Genomic DNA, 15,063 nt, shown 5'->3' on the forward strand with positions numbered 1-15,063 from the left:
CCCTGGTTGGGGAACTAAGATCCCACAAGCCACGCATCATGGCCAAAAAAAAAAAAATTTATCCCGAAGTTTTCATATTTTTGATGTTATTACAAAAGGTATTATTTTGTAAATTTCAATCTCTAATTGTTTGCTGCTAGTATATAAAAATGCATTTAATTTTGCAAATCGACTTTGTAGCCTACCGTCTTGCTAAATTCGCTTTTTAGTTCTACCAGCTTTTTTGTAGATTCCTTAGGATTTTCTACATACAAGATAATATCTTCTGCAAATAAAGATTATTTGATATTGTTCCACATATCTGTTGCTGTATTTTTGGTCTTGGTTTTTTTCTCTGTGCCTCGTTTCGGATAGTTTCTAATGTCATATTGTTAAGATTGCTGATCTTTTCTTCTAAGTGTCACTTCAGATACTATATTTTTCATCTCCAGAAACTCTATGTTTCTCTTTCTCTTTTTTATGAAAATATATTCTGCTTCTCTCTCATGTGCATGTTTTCCTTTGCCTTCTTGGATATATGTGGCATTTATAATAGGTATACCCGTGTCTGGTAATTCCATCATCTTGGTCACTTCTGGGTCTGTTCCTATTGACTGGCTTTGCTTTTAGGTATGAGTTATATTTTCCTGCCTTTTTACATGCCTTGTCATTTTTGACTGGATGCTGGTCACTATGAATCTTACTTTTTGGTGTACTGGATTTTGTGGACTCCTTTGAACAATGCTGGGTTTTGCCCTGGGACTCAGTTACTTGAAATCAGTTGGATGTTTTCAAAGTTTGCATTTTAACATTTATTAGGGCAGTTCAGGGCAACCTATAGTCTAGAGCTAATTTCGCCCCACAACTGAGGGGACACACTTTTGAGGCCTCTTCTCAATGCCTTGTGTATTACAAGGTCTTTCTGTTCTTGCTGGTTCGGGAACATGAACTATTCCCAGGCCTGTAATTTCCAAGACTTTTTCTGCCTACTCCTCTCTGATTGTTCTTTCTCCAATCTCAGGTAGTTTCTTCACATACATGCACAGATCAGTACTCTGTCAAAGATTCAAGGAGACCCTTCTGCAGATATCCGGAGCTCTGTCCTTTGTCTTTGAGTAGTCACCTGTTCTCCATGGTCTCCCAAAACTCTGTGATCTCTTATCTTCTCTACTCAGTGAGACTTCCAGGCTTGTTTGGGTTCCACCTCCTTGCACTGTGGCCTGGAAACTGCCTCTAGATAGCAAAGCTAGACAATTAAGGGCTCACCGTATTTGAGTTCCTTCTTTCTGGGACCATAGTCCACTAATGCTTGTTATCTAATGTGTGAAAACCATTATCTTTTATATTTTTTCCTGGATTCATTCCTAATTGTTTTAGGAGGGAGGGTAAATCTGATTACTGTTGCTCTATGTTAGCCAGAAGTGGAAGTCCACTATTCGTTTATGTAAGCTCCCCAGGTGATTCTAATGTGCAGTCAGTTTTGAAACCCAGTGAGTTAGTAGCTTTAACTTTCTTAACAGAAAATTTCCTTCAAGACAGCACACATTTCTTCTGAGCTGACTAGTCCTGATGACATTTGCAAGCCTGTGTCCCAAAAGTGTCATATGATGGTTAGCTAATATGTTCAGAGAAACTTTTCACCAAAAGAAATGCCAAACACCTACTCTGCAAAGAAACTGAGAAACCACATTTTTTGGAAGAAAGTTTCATAAGGAGATACTTAAACTGGAATATCTGATATAAGATGCCACAAAAGAATGCTTTAGGGACTTCCCTGGTAGTTCAGTGGTTAAGAATTCGCCTTCCAGTGCAGGGGACGCGGGTTCGATCCCTGGTTGGAGAACTAAGATCCCACATGCCGCAGGGCAACTAAGCCCACGTGCTCTAGAGCCCATGAGCCACAACTAGAGAGCCCACATGCCGCAACTACTGAGCCTGCGTGCCACAACCAGAGAGCCCGCGTGCCACAACTACTGAGCCCTCATGCTCTGGAGCCTGCGCGCCACAACTGAAGAGAAGCCTGCGCGCCACAACAAAGAGCCCGTGTGCCTCAATGAAAGATCCTGCACACCACAACGAATATCCCGCATACCACAACTAAGACCCGATGTAGCCAACGTGAATAAATAAATAAAATTTTTTTTAAATGCTTTCCAGCATGGGAGTAGGAATAACATAATTTGGAAAAATCATCCTCTTCCTGAGTCATTCCAGAAAAAAAACCTATCTTTTAAAAATTTTTGCCTTATAGAAACCATTCATAAAAAGCATGTTCAACGGGAACAACATATAATCGTCAATAAAAATCAGTCACAGGATTTTACCAGTGTGACTTCCAAAATCATGAACCTTGTAAACTAAATTAATTAAAATATACAGGCTAATACAGGCCAAACTTTACTTATAAGTAAAAAATAAATAAGATTCTCTTCAGTACCAGCAAATTTCATTTCTACGTACATAGAGGTTTCTTCCCATCCTTCCAGATATCCCCCTGAAACTTACCCTTTTCCAAGTAAGACCTCGGAGCCCACGGGGGGTCCTCTTCAGCATAAGGATCACTATACTCAACCACGGCTGCCTCTTCCTCTTCGTAATCTTCTGGAGGAGGAGGTGGTGGTGGGGACTCATCAAAGACTGGTTCTTCCACAGGTGGTGGTGGAGGTGGTGCATCTGAAACTAAGAATGTATCAAGCTGATAACAAAACTACACATTATGCAAAGTTCAGTGTTTCCTATCCAAGCTTCTATGTTCATGGAGTATAAACCTAGACTTGAAAATAATAATCTTTCAAAAAATAAGTAGGCAAGAGAAGTGTTCCCACCAACTATACTGTTCCAAATCCCCAAGCTTGACTTTCTCCTCCCTTTGGGTTAGTGCTGATGGATGCTGAATAAAGTTTAGCAAAATGATTACTATTTTTTACTTAAAATGTTCCAATTACTCAGCACTTTATAATACATTATTTCATTTAATCTTTACCTTGGGAGGTGGTGTTTTTAATCCTCATTTATGGATGTGTAAACTGGCTTTCCAAGATTAAGTACTCCAACAGTAAGTGGAAGAGCAGGAATTTGAACTCCAATGCCTCTTATCTTAAAAGCTACACTATTATGGAATGAGATCAGTTCAACAACTATAAAGTCATGTTTCATTATTCATTCAAAAGCATCAACTGAAAGCCTACCATGGCCAGCTACTATGCTCAGCACTGGGAATACAGCAGTGAGCGAAAGTCATGGAGACATGGACAACAACTTGCATTTATAATTAAGTGCAGTTAAGTGCTTTAAGTCATCATGGAAAACAGAGCAGTAGACCACATCTCTTATGTGGGTCAGGAAAGGCTTCCTGGAACCTGAAGGATGAGTAAGAGTTAATGGCCCGGGGTGGGGCTAGATATTTCACGTCAGATGTAAAGGAAAATAACAAATACAAAGGTAAGAAAGCAGGAGCCCTTCAAAGAGCTGACCAAAGTTCAGTAGAAAGAGGCATGAGGAAGCTTAACAGTACTAAGCAGAAAGGGCCTTGTAACAGTTTGAACTCTATCCAAAGAGCAATGCGAAGCCAGAGAAGGGTTTAAGAAGAATAACAGAATCACAGCTGCATTACTTAGCCCGGTATAACTGGTTCCAAATAATTCCAGACTTCTTCCAAACATCAAACTTAATATAGAGTAAAAAATTTCTGCTACCACAGAGTTATCTTCAAAATAATGTACTTGAAAGCTAAAAAGATCATTCCAAAAGATTGGTATATATCTTTCCAAGGTGAGTGTTTTGAAGAGGGACAACATTCATTTGAATGTATAAATCCTGCTATGTCTGTAAAATCAGACACAGGCTCACCTCATATACAAAGTTTCTTATTTTTATACATTTTGTAGGTGAGAAAATGTATATGACTATGGAAAGAAATGAGAAAAGATCATCCTAAAAGGTAAATATTGCACACTGTGGTAAATATTGGAGGTGCTCATTGGGGTACCTTCCAATAAACAGAGGTAAAATAGACTATTTTCAGAAATTAGCAAACAGAGATGCAAAGGCACCTGAAAGAGACACTGAGCCCTCAGGCCAATAAGACTGGATTATAACCAGTTAAAATACAAGAAAGAAATGTGTCGATACAAAGGGAGCATTTAGTCAGCTATGGAAGCACATAAAAAAGGAGGGACTCAAAGTGTCTGCTCTGTGTCAGATGCTATACTAAGTGCTGGAGAAATAGCCAGTGAAAAAAACAAGCAAAAATCCCTGCTCTCAGAGAGCTTACATTCTAGTATTGGCAATGCCCATTTCCAAAGGAGCAGGAGTCCTAAGAAACAGAATGCAAATATTTCTATCCCACGGTTGAGGACATCCCTGTTATGAGATGCATGCATTAGGCTACATCAGCCTGATGACATTATCTCCTTCATTAGTGTAATTCCCCTAGTTCAGATTCCACACCCGTTGTACAGCCTTATGATTGTGACATGGTTCCTATGTAGACTGCTCACAAGAAGAGAACTCATCTGTCATACAGACTATGTTCACTGCTTTAGCAATTCCTCACTAAATACAGATACAGGCCTCCTGCTTTGTAGACATCAGTCTCCTCAGCTTCCTTAACGCTTCCCTAGGAGAAAACTCGACCTGTCAATACAATTAGTTATCTGATCCTGCATGATTCAACACCAGACCACAGGCCAGCTTAAATTCACTGCCAATCTGTGAGGCCTCTTGGGAGACAGACTGACAATTTGGTCCCCTGGGACCCACCATGGCATGGCCATTTTTACACCTGGAATCACAGGATTGGAAGAAGATTCTCAGGCCGGCCACAAAACCCTAAAACTCCAGTGACAGACCACTAATTGTCTGAGCAACCCAGAGAAAAGGGTGGGATATCCGGCGATTAAAGAGCACCTCCTCAATTAGACGTGATCTTTCTTTTTACATGTGCCTTATTTTATATTTATTTGTCTTATCTTCACTATCAGATTTTAAGTTGTTTGAAAGTAGAGAATTTCATCATAATTATTTTATCATCCACACTAGCTGCTCATACAATGACTGTTCATAATATTCAAGTATCTGAAGTATCAGTGAATGAATGACTATTCAGCCAATCATATATAAATGACATTTTATGCCTAGAATCTGATCTACAGCATAAAGAAGACATAAACTTACTATTTTCTTGGACTCTGGCCACAAATCCCATTAAAGGTAACTGAGGAGTTACCTGTAGGATGGAGGGAGGAGGAGCAAGAGATACTGCAAAAACAAAAAGGTGCGGAGGGTAAGGGGTAAGGGCAAGTTACATTAAACGGAAAGGGTAACACAATAAAACAAACATATAAGGAGGGAAACCACTATGCATAAACATTTTACAAGCTATCTTAAGGATCCTCTTCTGAGGGATAACTCATTAACACACAAAACAAAGTATTAGGGAAGTTTTAAAAACTTACAACAGGAAGCATTTATCATATACAGATCTATTCTTACATACAATGGCAAATTATCTTTTCATGTCAATAGCATGTCTTCTCAAAAAAAGAATTTCTTCCGATTACCATGAATAACTTGGTTTTCTGAATTTTACCTTGAAGGTTCTAAGTTTAAATGTTCATCAACACAAGGGAAAAAACTATTACATGCCAACATCCTAATTTTATACTTTTCATTACTTCATTAAACAAGCAAAATTAATTGGTTTTCAGCCATTGATTAAACAAATATTCACTGACTTCCCACTAAGGGGCAAGCACTCTGCTAAGAGACCAATATCGAAACCATTCTCTTCGAGTCAGGTCTGTGTCTTTACAATTTCTCACAGTCCCAATTCATACCACCTATTCCAGGTACATTTTCTCCCTGAATCTACAGAAAAATGCCAGCCTCATTCAAATCATTCCTCTCCCCCCAAAGCTGTCTTTCCCTTTTAAACACCCGGTACAGCGCCTAGCACTAGTGAGCCTTCAACAAACATCTGATGTAGATAAATACATAAATAAGCCAGGTACATGCCAAACAACTTCCCAAGATTAACTCTACAGTTATGGTTTCCTTCGGAATGGGTATACAGTATGGTGTGCATCTTCTTATAAAGAGAGAACATCTTTATGAGCTTCAAATCACAGTGAAGACTAATAAAACTAAAACGATGAGTAAGAGTCACTGCCCTCAAAAAGATCACATTCTAGTTAGGAATGGAAGACATAATAATAACCCTAACCCAACAACATCTGTAGCGCTTCCCTGCAGGTGGTGGTGGTGATGGGTAGTGGAAGAGGCACTGGTGATGGTGTGATGTCATGGTGGTGACGGAGAGGGCGGTCAGGGTTTAAGTTGGGGTGGGGTTACCCAGAAGTAACCTCTGAGCAGGTGCTTGAAGAAAAGGAGTTCGACAAGCAGCAAGCATCGAGAAGGACAAGCCGAGAACCAAGTGAGGGGCAAAGGCTCTGAGGTATAAAATAGCATGACCAGTTCACAGAACCAGAAATATTTCCATATGGTTGGCATAAGATGCCCCAGAGAGAAAGTACAAAACCTGGAAAGATGAGCAGGTAGATATGCAATAGGTAAGAATCTTATATGTTAGGTGAAAGAGCGCTTAGTGGGAACAAACACCTTGCACTTAAAGTCACCTAGCATCAAATCCCTGATTTGCTATTTCGCTGCTACTGGAACAGCAAATTATTTTTTGAGCCTAATCCATAAATGTGAAATGAAAGAGGTAATGCAACCTACTTTACAGAGTGACTGCAAAGATTTAAAAAAAAAAAAAAAAATGTATGCAGAAAGTCTAACCCAGGGCCTGACACACAAAAATCAAGGCAGTAGAAGTGGAAAGAAAAGGAGAGAACTTAGTACAGTGTAGACAAAAAGAGTATTTGGTATCTAAGGATTTAGGGGGCATATGAAGGAGAGAAACAGCTCAAGATGGTCTTAGATTTTTATCCTTCCTTACTATGAAGGTAGTGGTGCCATTAACCACACTAACCTTGGTGGGTAGTACAGGGATGAAATGGGTTGGTGAACAGAAAAGTCGGGAGAAATAATGAGGTGTAGGAAAGTAACTTAAAACATATGTATGGAAGGCAACTGGAAAGTCTGGGTTGAATCTGTGGGAAAAAATCAAGAGGTACAGAGGTGGCAGTAATCCGTAAAGATAACAGTTGTGCCGTGGCTAAGTGCAGGGAGAACGTGTACTGACAATGGGCAGACAAGAGCTAAGCAGATAATCCTGAAGAATATCGCAGATTTAAGGGACAGAGTCACATAACCCTAGAAATTGGTACCTTTCTTTAAAAGATACCTGTGGGGCCTCCCTGGTGGCGCAAGTGGTTGAGAGTCCGCCTGCCGATGCAGGGGATACGGGTTCGTGCCCCGGTCTGGGAGGATCCCATATGCCGCGGAGCGGCTGGGCCCGTGAGCCATGGCCGCTGAGCCTGCGCGTCCGGAGCCTGCGCGTCCGGAGCCTGTGCTCCGCAACGGGGGAGGCCACAACAGTGAGAGGCCCGCATACCGCAAAAAAAAAAAAAAAAGATACCTGTGGTTACGGTTTTCCCTGAAGTCACACTTCTTGGTAGTAAACCCTTAAGCTGTGTGTCTGTGTCCCACTCTCAGAGGCTTGGAACAATTGCTGGTATGTTCACAACACCCTGTGTTCCCAAACTTGGGGTAAGAAGACACAATGAACAGAGAAGGCAGCAGAGACAAAGATAAAACTGAGAAACAGCAGCAGACAGCAACTGCACTAGAAAAGCGGAATATAAGATGATGAAATGTTCTTCTTCTGTTAGCACCATCCTGACCTCCCCTGTAACAGAAAAGTAGGACATTTCCCACTTCAGTCATTGTTTCTCATCAAAAAAAAAAAAAAAGACCTTCTAGTACTCAGCTAAAAAAGAATGATTAGGCCTTTAACTTAGAACAGGGGTTTTGTAGGTAGGTTGAGTTTATTATTTTTTTAATGAATATATTTATTTTTTTCTTTTCTTGTTTTGAAAGTGAAAGTCTGAAACTCTAGTGGTTTTTTAAGAAGTCTATCAACAGCAGCCCAGGTAAAAACCAGTCCCCAGATCTTCCTTAAACACAATTACATCATAACAAAACAAGTTAGATTTTTTTCAAAGCCAATCCAACGCATGTTAAAAAATTCAGTTCCAGGGCTTCCCTGGTGGCGCAGTGGTTGAGAGTCCGCCTGCCGATGCAGGGGACACGGGTTTGTGCCCCGGTCCGGGAAGATCCCACATGCCACGGAGCGGCTGGGCCCGTGAGCCATGGCCGCGGAGCCTGTGTGTCCGGAGCCTGTGCTCCGCAACGGAGAGGCCACAGCACTGAGAGGCCCGCGTACCGCAAAAAAAAAAAAAAAAAAAAAAATTCAGTTCCAAATGGAGTTTACAAAGGTTGCCCCAAATTCTACTTTTTTTGCCCAGGGCAAACTTTTTACATCATGGTCCAAATTAATTTAGTTACCACAGCATTTTCTTTCTGGTCATCAAGATTTCATCAGAAAACCTGTGAACCAGAAGATCCTACTTTAGACTAGATTTATCTTCCTCAGAGTTGAACTGAAAATGAACTATTTTAGGAGAATTTAAGCAGGACTGTGATGTGAAGAACTGTTTGCAATAAGCAGTTCTAGTCTTGAGGTATCTCATGAACAGGCAAGAGCAGAAAGTAACTATCAATTTGTTTCGATGCTATTTAGCTAAGATGATTCCTCACAAGACAAAACCCTTTCTCTATAATCATGGAAACGTCTCCAAACTTAGATTCAGTAATATTACGTTCAAACTTCACAACAATGAAGTTAACATGAAGAGAAAGGCTCAAGAAGAGACTGGAGTTTATAGAGAGATCTTAAGTAGAACTATAAGAACTATAGCTTACATTCACTCAGCAACACGGAGGTATACAAACTGTAAAAGGCTCTGCAAGCAAACCAAACTTAGAGGATGAGTCTGTGCGGATGAAATATACAGACTTCCTAAGTATGACCTTCCTGGTTATTTACAAAATCCTGGAGCATCTTCGAGGTTAAAATGTACAAAGAGTTTTGAAGAAAAATTAGGCTGTTAAATCTTTTTTTTTTTACTGCTTTATAAATACTCTAAGAAAATTAAACAAAATAACCACTCTAAATACTATTTCTAAAACCATTAAAGATATCACCTTTAGAGGCCATACATTTGATAGTCCATTCAAGTTTAGTTGCAAATATTTTACATTCCAGTGAGGGAAATAATTTAAGCAATTTATTATACGAGTGAAATATTTTCTAAATAGGGATAGTAACTTAGAACAAGGAGTATTTAAAAGTGAACCTAACTAATCATACTCAGTAAGGGAAGCTTTTTTGATGGAAAAGAATAGGGTTACCAAATAATTATTACTCCTGTAGTCTCAGAAGGGTTAAAAGAATTGGGCCATTTTTCTTATTCCTTTTCAAGTGAAAAAAAACATCGTATGACATTATGCAGAGAAAAAGTAGCAAATTAATCCACACAGTTTAAAAACATAACTTGTGTTTAATAATCGATGTAAAGGGTCTATTTGGTTTACTTGGTCATCTGAGAATATACTTAAACTTTTCGGTTTTTTCTAGCTTTTTTGTTCTCCCTAGAGTAAACATTCACTAACAAAAGCTAAAGACTGCCTAAAATGAGGACTCGAAAATAGCTTCTTGATTGCTCTCTATTTATACTTTGCTAAAGCCCCACCACATCTGTATTCTTCTGGAGATTTATGGTAATGCTGTAAGTTAACTATCATTTAAAGAATATGCGTTATGGCTTTTCTTGTACAATACCACCAACCCAACATTGTTTTCTCACTGTTTCTTTTCAGTTGTTTTTAATATCATTCAAGGAAGCCTGACATCTTCCCTGTGTAAAACACCATACTCATTCAGAAATTCCTCTTTCTCATACAACTATATACACTCACACTGCTTGGAACCAACATTCCACTTTATGAATTAGATTTTTTTAGTCTTTGTTGTAAGAAAATATGAGTAGTAAAATGTAAGATATCTTTTACCAAAGGCCTTAGTACTTAAACACCACATTACTGATTCCTTACTGTTAAGGACTGAATGTTTGTATCCCCCCAAAATTCATATGAAATCCTAACCTCCAATGTGATGGTATTAGGAGGTGGGGCCTTTGGGAGGTGATTAGCTCATGAGGGTGGAGCCCGAATGAATGGAATTAGTGCCCTTATAAAAGAACTCCAGAGACCTAATTAAACTTAAAAGCTTTTGCACAGCAAAGGAAACCATAAACAAAACAAAAAGACAACCTACTAAGTGGGAGAAAATATTTGTAAATGATATGACCAATGAGGAATTAATATCCAACATATATAAACAGCTCTTACAACTCGACATCAAAAAAACAACCCGATTAAAAAATGGACAGAAGAGGGCTTCCCTGGTGGCACAGTGGTTGAGAGTCTGCCTGCCGATGCAGGGGACACGGGTTCATGCCCCAGTCCGGGAAGATCCCACGTGCCACAGAGCAACTAGGCCCATGAGCCATGGCCGCTGAGCCTGCGCGTCCGGAGCCTGTGCTCTGCAACTGGAGAGGTCACAACAGTGAGAGGCCCGTGTACCGCAAAAAAAAAAAAAAATGGACAGAAGAACTGAAAGGACATTTTTTGAAAGAGGAAATGCAGATGGCCAACAGACACATGAAAAGATGCTCAACATCGTTAATCATCAGGGAAATAAAAATCAAAACCACAATGAGATATCACCTCACACCTGTCAGAATGGCTATCATCAAAAAGAACACAAATAACAAATGCTGGTGAGGATGTGGAGAAAAGGGAACCCTTGTACACTGTTGGTGGGGATGTAAATTGGTGCAGCCACTGTGGAAAACAGTATTGAGGTTTCTCAAAAAAACTAAAAACAGAACCACCATATGACCCAGCAATTCCACTCATGGGTACATATCTGAAAAAAAAACCCAATAATTTGAAAAGATACATGCACCCCAATGTTCACAGCAGCATTATTTACAATTGCCAAGATATGGAAACAACCTAAGTGTCCATCAACAGATGAATGGATTAAGAGGATGTATACACACACAATGTAATACTACTCAGTCATAAAAAAGAATGAAATTTTGCCATTTGCAACAACATGGATGTACTTGGAGGGCATGATGCTAAGTGAAATAAGTCACACAGAGAAAGACAAATACTGTATGATATCACTTATATGTGGAACCTAAAAAATACAACAAACTAGTGAATATAACAAAAAAGAATTAGGCTCACAGTATACGTATAGAGAACAAACTAGTGGTTACCAGTGAAGGGGGGCAATATGGGGTGGGGGTGGGGAGTAGGAGGTATAAACTATTGGGTGAAAGACAGGCTCAAGGATGCACAATATTATGCAACATGGAGAATAGAGCCAATATTTTGTAGTAACTGTAAAATGGAAAGTAACCTTTAAAAAATATATTTAAATTTTTTTTAAAAGGCATTGCCAAACAAACAAACAAACAAACCATGGAGAGTTTTCTCTCTCTCTTTTTCCACCATGTGAGGATACAACAAGACAGCAGTCTACAACCTCAAGAGGGTTCTCACCAGAACTCAACCATGCTGGCATGCTGATCTCTGACTTTCAGCCTCCAGAACTGTGAGAAATAAATCTCTACTGTTTATAGCTACCCAGTCTATGGTACTTTGTTATAGCAGCCCAAACTAAGACACTTACCAAACTAGGTTAATGTATGTAAATGTACATGTACAGATACATATGTATATTTTTCTTTACCACCAAGGTGCTTCATATTTATATTGAAAGTAAAAACTGTTAAAACTTGTGATTAGCCCTATTTGTTTCAATGACACTCCTTGCTGATGACAAGATGAATGATAAACTAGTATTCCTATTTCTTTGGCTGGATTAGGTTAAGAAACAATGAGAACCAAATAGGATTCATTTTATGTTCTGAATGAAGTGTTCCTTTCATTAACTTGCTTCTGAAATAATCTCATTAGAAAACAATTATTGTGCTCCTAGGACTTGGCACTATGCACCGGGTGCTCCATATTTTAATTCCTATGTTATAACGCCATTTCAAACTCAAATCAAATATAGTAGCAGTGCTGTTAGATTTACATCTCACAGTAAACCTCACTGAATTTACAGTCACATGAATCCCAGCCTGTCAGCTCACTTCCTCAGAAGCACAAATCCCTGTCAAGCCTCCAGCTGCAAAAAATATGCTCATAAAACACAAACCTGGGATCACTGTTAAACCAGGGAATTAGCTACTTGAGAAAGCATAACAAATTTTCTCATTTTAAATATGAAAAAACAAGGACCACTGTAAGACCAGTGGGAATAATACAAGAGACTTACATAATAATCTAATGCAAATAAAATGAAAGTGCATCTAACAGCCTCCGAATACTGGCTTACAAAGCATTAAGTGTTGCAAGAACTTTTCAAAGAACATAATTTAGTTTAAATTTTTTTTTAGTTTAGAAAAAAGCACTCTGATTATTCAACTAAGTTGTAGCCACCCTCTTTAAACAGTTACCAAATCCCCGGAGAAGAAAGGCAGAACTTAACTGAGAGAAGTACATGAAAACAAACTAAATAAATTGCCTCACACATTATGCTGAAGGCTCAAATATCTCAATTTACTTTATACTTCCCATGAGTGTGAAAAATACTTTCATTAACATCATTCCTTAGAGTAGGTTATTTTTCTACTTTAACATATACTTTCAAGTATGTTAAAATCAGACTTACAAAGAAGTATTAAAAATATGTACTTAAAACACATTTAAATAAATAGCCTTCAAATAAATTCCACCAAGAGGTGGAATATTTTAATCAGGGTTCTCATAAGACCAGTATTTTGGTATGTACATGTATATAGCATGAAATATCCTTGTATATACTTTCTGAATATCATGTACACTTGGTCCCAAGCTGTAACAGTAAAGCATCTCTCAGCCCCATTAAGGAATTGGCCCATTTTGGACTGACACCATTCTTTCAAAACTCTATTTAAGGGTAAGGAAGGGCATAAGGGCCATAAGAAATAATTGTCTAGACATCCAAGAGGGTCAGGGAAAGAGCTTATCTTCAGCAGAGCTATGAAACAGGCCATATCTAACAAATTAAAATTTAAAAATAAAATATTCATTTAAGTACAAAATAGCACCTGTACAAATATGGGTTTGGAACACATGATTTAAAAGTGGAACGTGAGAAAGACAGGCATATTTGTCAAAATGGAGCTCAAAATGAGTTAAAAAGAATGGCACACCCAAAACCATTAAGTGTGGTCAAAGACAGCAGTGAAATAGATAGATAGACAGATAGATGTATAACTCAATCACTTTGCTGTACATCTGAAGCCAACACAACATTGTAAGTCAACTATACTTCAGTAAAACAAAATTTAAAAACAAATAAGAGAAGAATAACCCCCTAAATTTTAAGGTTATAGATTTTAATTTGGTCATAGTTAACTACTAGGAAAAGAAAAACTACTCCTTTTTAAGACTCATAATGTGATCACTGGGTAAAAAAATGCACATGTATATTTCTTAAAATAAATAATCTAATGTAAATTTTTTAAAAAAGAAGTCTATTTCAATATAGGCAGATGGTAATCACACTACAGTGTGCACTGGTTAGACTATATAGTCATTTATGGCATTTAATTTACAAGAGGGACCCAAAACAACGAGAGGATCTGAATAAAGTTAACAAGAGATTCATTTCACATTCAACAAGTAGTTACTGAGCACTATTCCCAGGATATAACAGATTAAAAAACTGACAAGGTCTCAGGTTCTCATGCACTTTACATTACAATGTGGGCATCCTCCATCCCACCCTCCTACCCTTCGGAGGGTAAGAGAAAGATTTTTTTTAATATGAAGGTAGGTAGGATAGGATAGTACAATAGAAATAACATGGAACTTTGAGTCAGATGACCTAAATTCAAATCCTAACTTGATTATCACCTCAGTCTGTTTCCTCACCTGTAAAATACAGATGAAAACGATCACATGATTATAAGAATCAAATGATATAAAAAATATAAAAGCATTCTTTAAGCTCTGTTTATGTAAGAGGAACAAATTTCTTCTGTAAGATTTCAAAGGATATAACAAGGTTTCACCAAAAGGTAGATAGATTTCAGCCCCATACAATTTAGGGCTCATCCAAGATGGAATGGGCTGTCCCCTAATATTATAGGTGATCACACATGGGCTTACTGGCCTCTTGGCCAAAATCCAGAAAAACACAGTAAGTTCACATAACATGTCCACAGTAGTCACAGAGTATAATATTTGCTCTTACCCTCTCTGGGGAAGAAGCAAAACAAATGATTATGTTTAGTATTAAATATGTGCCAGATTAGTTCTTCTGCATGCATGATGCAACTGAAAGGTGACTGTTATATCTGGATCAATCTGTCCAAGTCCCAGTTTTTCCATCATAGGTTTGGTAGGAGAATTGAAAAAGATAGTGTAACTGCCCACCATAAAGCAGCTTCAAAAATGTCATTTCCCTTTTCCTTTGCCACTTACAAACTCTGTTCATGTATGCTCAACTTTCATTATTTGCTATTCATAGAGCAAGGGTATCTGATTAAATAAGAAGGAAATACTGTTCAGCACAATATTATTTTAAAAAAACAAATAATCACTAACACATTAAAAAAGATTCCGTTCAAAAAAATTAAGTTCGGGGCTTCCCTGGTGGCGCAGTGGTTGAGAGTCTACCTGCCAATGCAGGGGACACGGGTTCGAGCCCTGGTCTGGGAGGATCCCACATGCCACGGAGCAACTAGGCCCGTGAGCCACAACTACTGAGCCTGCGTGTCTGGAGCCTGTGCTCTGCAACAAGAGAGGCCGCGATAGTGAGAGGCCCGTGCACCGTGATGAAGAGTGGCCCCCACTTGCCGCAACTAGAGAAAGCCCTCGCACAGAAACCAAGACCCAACACAGCCAAAAATAAATAAATAAATAAATAAATTTAAAACTATTAAAAAAATTAAGTTCTGCAACTTTATATGGAAACCATGTTGACTTTTA

The 15,063-nt window shown here is 38.6% G+C and overlaps 1 protein-coding gene across 4 annotated transcripts in view; it reads right to left on the bottom strand.

Annotated features, from left to right (window-relative positions):
• ABI2 (abl interactor 2) overlaps window positions 1-15,063 on the bottom strand; it is a 97,592-nt gene that overhangs the window by 10,159 nt on the left and 72,370 nt on the right. For 2 of the 4 annotated variants that reach the window (XM_060107357.1, XM_060107355.1), the window contains exons 8-9: window positions 5,155-5,238; window positions 2,485-2,658 (exon numbers count right to left, since the gene is read on the bottom strand). In XM_060107357.1, the coding sequence (XP_059963340.1) occupies window positions 2,485-2,658; window positions 5,155-5,238 (258 nt within the window). The remainder of the gene's footprint in view (window positions 1-2,484; window positions 2,659-5,154; window positions 5,239-15,063) is intronic. The other 2 variants (XM_060107359.1, XM_060107358.1) reach the window with 1 other exon arrangement.

Source organism: Mesoplodon densirostris, chromosome 8, assembly GCF_025265405.1.
Source record: "Mesoplodon densirostris isolate mMesDen1 chromosome 8, mMesDen1 primary haplotype, whole genome shotgun sequence".
Classification (NCBI taxonomy): Eukaryota; Metazoa; Chordata; class Mammalia; order Artiodactyla; family Ziphiidae; genus Mesoplodon; species Mesoplodon densirostris.